Source organism: Humulus lupulus, chromosome 7 (genome assembly GCF_963169125.1).
Source record: "Humulus lupulus chromosome 7, drHumLupu1.1, whole genome shotgun sequence".
In the NCBI taxonomy this organism is placed as follows: domain Eukaryota; kingdom Viridiplantae; phylum Streptophyta; class Magnoliopsida; order Rosales; family Cannabaceae; genus Humulus; species Humulus lupulus.
Window position 1 is genome coordinate 12,417,303 of NC_084799.1, and position 9,197 is coordinate 12,426,499.

Consider the following 9,197-nt stretch of genomic DNA (forward strand, 5'->3'; position numbering starts at 1 on the left):
ACGTAATAACCTGAAACACATATATCTCTGTGTCTCTTTCAACAAAATAAATTTAGGAGTAACGCTAGACTCACACTTAAATTATACGCATTTTTTATACACTATATATGATATATATTTAATTTTAACCATAAATATTTTTAAGTAGGGAGCACATAAACTTTTAGTTGTGTGGTTAAAATTAATTACTACAATTTAAGTATCTATTAATCATTTAACTAAATTTAACTATCTATCTTTACAAATTATTCTTTAAATTTAAATCATCAATCCTAGAGGTTTCCATTTTTGTATAGTTTATAAATTCGTAAATTGATGAATATATGATAAGTACGTACTTCAAAAACTCAAAGTCAAATATCATTATTTCTCCACTAGTAAAATCTCTGCGACAATCATATTCTCTACATGTTAGTACCGGTAAGTACTAAATTATTCTTTTTCTCTAACTTTATTTATTTTTTCCGTTTAAACTTCTCAAGTACCATTGACTTGTTAAATGTTTGTATACGCTTTTTTGTCAAAAAAAAATGTTTGTATATATAGCTTTTGTTTCTCTATCTATAAATATATATTATAAAATGATTTTATCTATAAATATGTGTCATAATTTATCATTCATGTGCCATTTTTTATTACTCTCTCAAAATCTGTGAATCATTCATATAATAATAAGTTCTCTCTAACTTTTTTAAGCTCTAAGCCATTGATATCCTAAATGTTTGTTCATATATACAACTGCGCGCCTTTTTATATTGAAAAATATATTTCAAATATTCTTACATCTTCTTTAATTTCAATTTATAATCTAAATTCGATCTTTGATTGATGGTTGCCTTTGAAAACATAATTTTATTATTTTCTAGCTCTTATTTCATCTAGAAAATAAATATTAACCAATAAAAAAATTAAAAAAACATAACATTTCAAATTAAATACTATTATTAAACAATCAGCGCACTCCTTAGATATTATCAATACGAAATAATGGAATAATTTTATATAGTTTTCTCATTATAATATCTATATATTTAGATAATTTATATAAATAGAGTATATATACGTACACACAGATAATTTCAAAGAAAAAGGAAAAAGGGGGCTAAAGAAATCATCATCGGATAGTTTAAGGAAAACAAGTGGAGATGACAAGGATTGTGATATATCAGTTTGAACCATAAAAATATATACAGATATTTATCCATACAGATATAAAACCTATATATATATATATATAGCTAACAATATATAATATATACATATAGTTTAGAGTATATATGTAGTAGCTGTAGCTGAAGGTTAATTATATCTCACTTTCATAAAAAACTCCTATATAGTACTAGTCGAAAGAGAAGAGAAGAGAAGAGAAGAGAGGTGTGAGTGAGTGAGTGAGTACATGCACCCCACTATATCACGCGCACGCTGCCCCACACAAACAAGAAAACCCTAACTCCCAAGACCAAACACAACACACCATTAATAATATATTATAACACACACACACACCACTGCAGGCTCACACAGCTCCATCCATAGATATTGAGAAAAAAGAGAGAGAAAAAAAACTATACACAAAAAAGCAACACAAGAACCAATCCTCACCCTTCACATATTTCCCAAACTAGCTTTCCTTTTTCCCTAGCTAGAGACCCTCCATCTCTCCTTATTAGTTTTCTTCAAGTTAATTTCTTAATTTGGAACCATATATAATTATATATATCTTCTTCTCTCTTCTTTTATCTTTTTTTCTCTCCAGCTCTCTTTATTATATCTTGATCACTAATTCACTACTACTACTACTAGCTAGAACTACTGTCTCATCCATACGTATCTTTTTTTATTTTTCTTTCTTTTTAGTAGATCTTATTACTAGCTAGGTTAAATCTGTCATAAAGATCTACTAAGAGATAGAGAAGCAAAATTGTTTGCTTTCTGGCTTGATTTTGATCAAAATTTTCTGATATCATGGCGAATAATCGTTGGTGGGGTGGACAAATGGGTCTGCAGGGTGTAGTTGAAACCTCAACAAGCTCATCTCCAATGAAGAAACCAGATCTGGGTATCTCCATGGGCAACATCGCCGCCGGTGGTAACGACGACGAGGACGAAAGAGAGAACAGCGACGAGCCCAGAGAAGGAGCCATCGAAGTCGGTAACCGAAGGCCAAGGGGCCGACCACCGGGATCCAAAAACAAGCCCAAACCACCCATATTCGTCACCAGAGACAGCCCAAACGCCCTCCGCAGCCACGTCATGGAGATAGCCAACGGCGCCGACATAGCCGAGAGCGTCGCTCACTTTGCTCGCCGCCGCGCGAGAGGGGTCTGTGTTCTCAGCGGAAGCGGCACCGTCACCAACGTCACGCTCCGTCAACCCTCGGCACCTAGCTCAGTTATGGCTCTACACGGCCGCTTCGAGATTCTGTCACTGACCGGAGCCTTCCTGCCCGGACCGGCTCCACCCGGGTCGACCGGACTGACTATATACCTGGCCGGAGGGCAGGGCCAGGTGGTGGGGGGAAGCGTGGTGGGCCCTCTCCAGGCTTCGGGCCCTGTAATGGTGATAGCGGCCACGTTTTCCAACGCAACTTATGAGAGGTTGCCCTTGGAGGAGCAAGAAGAGGAAGCCGGCGGCGGTGGCGGAGTTGGAGGAGGTGGGTCTCCACCGGGGATTGGTGGGGCCCAGCAGCAGCAAGGTGGCGGTGGCGGTGGGATGCAAGGCGACCCATCTGCGGCGGCGGCTTCGTCAGTGTATAATTTGGCGCCGAATTTGCTTCCAAACGGTGGACAGTTGAATCATGATCAAGCTTTTCCTTGGGCTCATCGTGCTCCTTATTAGTTAATAATAATTAAAAGAAGAAGAAGAAAATATTATTAGAACTTATCATCAATTAAATATATTTGAATGATTTTAGTTTAGAGAGAGATGAAGACGATCGATCGAGACGAGGAATATCATCAAGAGGAGGACCATAAATTATAAGGTGCATTATTAATTTGTTTAGTTTTCTATGTTTGTAGTTAAATATCTATATATATATATATATATCTATGTATGGTGATATGTTGAAGATGATGATGATGATCATATTGAGAAATATTATGTGTAATTATGACATGTATATTTTTTTTTCCAATAATAACTACATATATAATCTCTCTGATGATCTGCTGGTGATCATTACTTTGGTAATACAAGCTAATAATTTTGTAATTTTTAGTAGCAAACTCTATATGTATGCATGTTTGATTCAATTAATTAGTAGTATTCTTCATCCTAGTTCAATATTATTGTTGTATTAGTATTATTAGTTGATTTTTACCTAATTATATATACCCTTTATATGATCAATATATAGTTTTCTCAAATGGTTTTAGTTAGTTTTCTATAACGTATATGACTACTATTAATTACAGTTTGCTAAATTAACACATACAGAATTAGTTTATCATTAAGATATAGTTAAATTTAATTACTAGCTAGTTCTATTTCTCTGCAGGTTTCAATAGCTAGTAGTTTGACTGAATAATAGGAAATTAATCATTTATGTTGGTCTTAATTGGCAAACCAAGATGTTTTACTCATATATATATACCTTATCTATTCAGTCTAGCAAGTGCATCACTAAAATTTAGAAAACATATATTATATTATAACAAAAATAATGTATTGAGATATGCATAAATTATATATATATTTAATTAATATTACTGGTGAACGTTTTAGATTTAGTATTTTTAAATGACTGTAGTTGCTGAACAACTTCTGATGCTAATGTTTTTTAATCAGCATATATTTACATCGGCAAAGACTTTACATGTATGTTAATTTAATATCTTTGTTGTCTATTCAAGCTAGCTTTATTTATAAATATGTAACCACTATAATGGGCATGGCTTCTGCTCTATCGATAGGGACCTCTTTTGTTTTTCACGTGAAAAAATTATAATTTTATTTTTTAATATCACAGTATAAATTATAGTTATTTAGGATCTTTTATTAGTTTTTAAAAAATTCTAAATAATTTATTATAATAAAAATAAGTTTCAAAATAACTATTGTTTGCACGTATGATAAAACAAACTTCAAAATAATCTATTTTTTATTTTCAGTATTGTAAATTATTTATAAATTCTAAAAAATTTGTTAGAATTTTAAATAACTACATTATACACTGTCATATAAAAAAATTGAATTATAATCTATTTATTTACCAAAAATACGAAAATAGATTGTTTTATGCTCACGTAAAACAAATTATTTTAAAGTAATTTTCGGCATCATAAATTATTCAGAATTTTCTAAAAATTTATAGGATACATACTATATCTATAGTGTACACCGTCATTTAAAAAAAATTAGGCTATAATTTATTCACACTAAAAACAAAAACGCTAATACCAGTTTGGACAAAACGGATACCCTTATAACATTTTTCCTATATATATAAAACAAAATATAATATATAATAAACATACGGTTTATATTGTTCCATGAAGTGAGTGCCACTTATTCCTTTCTTTTTCCTTATTAGAAGAAGATTTATTTATATGTATATATCTCTGTTTATATAAATATATTTAATTATATATAAATACATCTGGCCAGATTGGAATTTGTGTTTCGCAAGTTAACTCTTTCTTTAGTCTTTAGATTCTTAAAATATATATATATATATATATTAATAATGTGTTGACAAATTTCTATATACATATACATATAAGCTGCTAGCAGGTTTTGCATATTGATATTAAATATGAATATATAACTATCTTTCTATAATATATTAATAATAATAAGAATAGAAAACCAACTCATCTTATTACCTGGGTACATGTAGCAGTCCACGTATATATACATATATATATTTATATAAACATATATACATTTATAAGGTGTGTTAATGCCGGCCGGCAGAAGTTCCAAAATTTGGGATGTAAGAATTAATTTTATATATATTACAATTTTTTTTTATATAGGAACTTCACTTCACGCTTTATCGGTAGGGCTTTTAGTGTTTATTGACCCGTGAACAATTTTCAGCGTGACTTTTTTTTATGACGGTATATATTGTAGTTATTTAGAGCCTCCTGCAAATTTTTAAAAAATTTCGAATAGTTTACAATACTGAAAACTAGGTTCAAACATGTTGTTTTCTACGCGCATAAAAAAAATTAGTCACGCGTGCAACAACATGTTTGAACCTAGTTTTCGGTACTGTAAACTATTCAGAATTTTCTGAAAATTTGCAGCATGCTCTAAATAGCTACAATATACATGGTCATAAAAAAAAAATCGCGTCGAAAACTGTTCATGAGTTGTAAGCACTGAGAGTCCTGTTGATAGAAAAATTGTCATATGGAGAGCAGAAACGGGATAATTCAATAACAATACGACAAGGGTCTCACAGTTTTAATTCATTCATTATTAGTGGGAGATTAATTTATTATTTTCGATTTTTTTTTTTTTTTGTGTGAAGTAGTAGTGATAAGAAAGTTATGATGAAAAGAGAGGCTTATATCTCTTCTATATAAAAAGTGTATAGATAACGGAAATTCTTGGTTTTAATGGTTTTTTATTTTTTTAATGTTAACTTTGACGGAATATTATTATATTTAACAGAATATTCTTATATTTAACGGTAGTTTGTAAGCACTTAAACTTAAATAAAATAAAATAAATAATTAAAAAAATTAAAATAAGATATTTTTTAGATATTTTACAATGATAATTACTTAAAAATAATAAATAATTAAATACATTAAAATAAGATATTTTTCAGATATTTTACAATGATAATTATTTTAAAATAATAAATAATTAAACAAATTAACATATGATATATTTGAGATATTTTATAATAATAATTATTTAAAAATAATAAAATCACACGTTTTATAACTTAAATAAAATTTAATTAAACTTAAACTTAAACTTACTTATTAGAATAATATCATATTAAACATATAATATAATCTAATGTGAATTAGTAACAAATTATTTTTAAAAAAAAAAACTAGCAAGAAACTTAAATTTAAAATCAACGTATAATATATAATATTACGTTAAATATATAATATGTAATCTCTTGTTGTCACTCCCAAATTCAAAAACGAGAACAAACATAAACTTAAATAAAAATAAATATATTATTTAATTAAAATAAGATATTTATTTCAAAATTTATATAACATTAATATAAATTTAATAAAAATAATTAATAAATTCTATAAATAAAATTAAGCAAACGTGCATATTGCACATTGTTTGTATCTAGTATATATATATATATATGTGTGTATGTTTTCAAAAGAGGCACATGTTCATGCATGTAGAAAGTAATATAACAAAGAAAAAAGATACTATACAAATATATATATATATATATCAATGATCGATGATGATGCAGATCATTTGAAATTTCCACGAAAATAATAAACATTATCAAGGTATAGCACAAAATGCAGGGGCGGTGTACATAATTAGCAGTCACCTTAGCTTACATTATTTAATCATGGAGAATCGATTAGATCACTAGCTAGGTTTTTAAAATCAATTAATTTATTAATTAAGCTATGATTAGTAACTCCTTTTCTTCTTCTTAATATCTGGTTGTTAGGTAGATTATACATATATATGGATCGATTATTAGTACAATATTAATTTAACGGTTGGCTATATATGTAGTCAATATTAAGGGTGTTCATCCAATATGATCCAATATTTTTGCATCTAATCAATCCAATCCAATTAACGGTTGAATGTTGAAAATAAACATCCAATCCAATCTAATTTGGCTTTAAAATCCAATCCAATCCGATCCAATTATAATCAGATTGTAATTAAAATGTATCGATTTTTTTAATAATATTTTTTTATCTCTTAGCTTAAATTTTAATATTAAAAAGATTAACAAGTAAAAAAGTATAAAAAAAAATCATACAAAAAACTAACGGTATTTAGTAATAATACTACATGAAGACCTTAAAATTATTATATTAAGTCATTAACATGATTCATTTACAAGTGAAATATTAAGCTTACACCACAACTATTAAAATTTAAAATTAATAAGTCTCAAACTAATAACTAAAGTAATATAGCATGAAAATAACAATAATAATATCTCCAAAGTGCTACAACATCAAAACAACAACAATAATAGCATCTATTAAATGACAACCAATATAAACTAACATAATTAAATATATTTATATTTAATATAATATATATTTTTTAATTAAGGTTCGATTGGATCTGTTCCTATTTAGATTTTCAGAGTGTCATCCAACAACCGATCCAATCCAATTAACATCCAACTTTTCAAATCCAATCTAATCCAATTGTAATTGGATTGGTTCGGGGTAATTGGATTGGTTTGGATCCTGAGCACCTCCTAGTCAATAAAAAGTGTAAATAATAAAAATTCTTGGTTTAAACTGTTTTTTATTTTTTTTTCTGTTAACTTTAATATAATATTCTATATATAACAAGATATTCTTATATTTAATCGTAAATTGTAAACATGATTTAAACTTAAATAAATAATTAAACAAATTAAAATAAGATATTTTGAAATATTTTACAATGATAATTACTTAAAAATCATAAGTTTTATAATTTAAATAAAATTTAATTAAACTTAAACTTCACGTATTAGAATAATATCATATTAAACATATAATATAATATAATCTACTATCAACTAGCAACAAACTTCTTTTTTTTTAAAAAACTAGCAACAAATTTAAAAATAAAATTAATGTATAATATTAATATTATATTAAACATATAATATATAATCTGTTGTTGTCACTGCCAAATTAAAAAACTAGAACAAACATAAACGTATACAAAAATAAATAAATTAATTAATTAGAAAAGGATATTTTAAAGATATTTTATGATAATTTAAATAATTAAATTATATTTATTTAAAAATAATAAAGCCATATATATCATTTTTTTTATCTTATAAATTTGTGTGATAGTTTATTTTTTATGAAGTGATTTAAGCTTTTTTTCTTCATTAGAAACTAAAAATAGTTGATGCATGTAATACTACTCTATACTATGACTCTTTCTAATCTTATTTTATTATATTATTAATTAATTTTTAAATATTATTGTAATTTATATATATGTCATGTAGCCATGTAAATATATATCTATGTCAATATTTTGTTTAGATGTCATATATGTAGAGATTATTGATATAAATATTTATATATACTATAGAATTATAATTCATTCTATTATATATATATTTTAAATGAACGAGTTTTTATTAAAATTATAGACAATATTTTGCCCTAATATCTTTAATACATTTATGTCATACATTGTATTAAACATATTTTATTTATTTTTATGATATTGTTTATTTATTTAAAATTTATATGATAATTAAAAAAATATTTGAATAAGCATGCTTACAACTTTTAAATTAAGCAAACATGCATTTCACGCTGTTTCTACCTAGTAAATATATATATACATTTTATGAAAATAAGGATTAACTATTAGATTAAAGAATCGAAATCATCCTAATAAAAATTGGAGAGATAGAAACATGATCACCTATAACCATGCTAATCACGAACCTTAGCACCAAACCCGATCAAGCCTCTCTAGAGTCTTGACATGCACATATCTCTTCTATATAAAAAATGTGTAGCTAACGGAAATTCTTGATTTTAACAATTTTTTATTTTTTTCCGTTAACTTTAACGAAATATTCTTATATTTAATAGAATATTCTTATATTTAACAGTAGATTGTAAACATGACTTAAACTTAAATAAAATTAAGTAAATAAATAATTAAACAAATTAAAAATATGATATTTTTGAGATATTTTACAATAATAATTATTTAAAAATAATAAAATCATACATTTTTTAACTTAAATAAATTTAATTAAACTTAAATTTAATATTATATTAAACATATAATATATAATCTTTTCACTGCCAAATTCAAAATCTAGAATAAACATAAACTTAAACAAAAATAAATAACTAAATAAATTAAAATAGGATATTTTTAAGATATTTTATGATAATTTAAATAATTAAATCATACTTATTTAAAAATAATAAATGCATACATATCATTTTTTTAATCTTATAAAGTTCATTTTCCGAAAATTGAAAAAAATATGGTTAACAAATTTCTTTCAAATAAGACGAGATTTA

At 26.3% G+C, this 9,197-nt stretch overlaps 1 protein-coding gene across 1 annotated transcript; it reads left to right on the forward strand.

Moving 5' to 3' along the window:
- The first annotated feature begins 1,481 nt into the window (after positions 1–1,481).
- LOC133789464 (AT-hook motif nuclear-localized protein 19-like) lies at positions 1,482–2,990 on the forward strand. Its single transcript, XM_062227315.1, has one exon. The coding sequence runs from the start codon at positions 1,966–1,968 to the stop codon at positions 2,836–2,838; it is 873 nt and encodes a 290-aa protein (XP_062083299.1). The 5' UTR covers positions 1,482–1,965; the 3' UTR covers positions 2,839–2,990.
- Positions 2,991–9,197: the final 6,207 nt, after the last annotated feature.

What these genes read in the sequence shown, in the direction of transcription:
- LOC133789464 (XM_062227315.1), top strand. Translation starts at nt 1,966, where the DNA reads ATGGCGAATAATCGTTGGTGGGGTGGACAAATGGGTCTGCAGGGTGTA.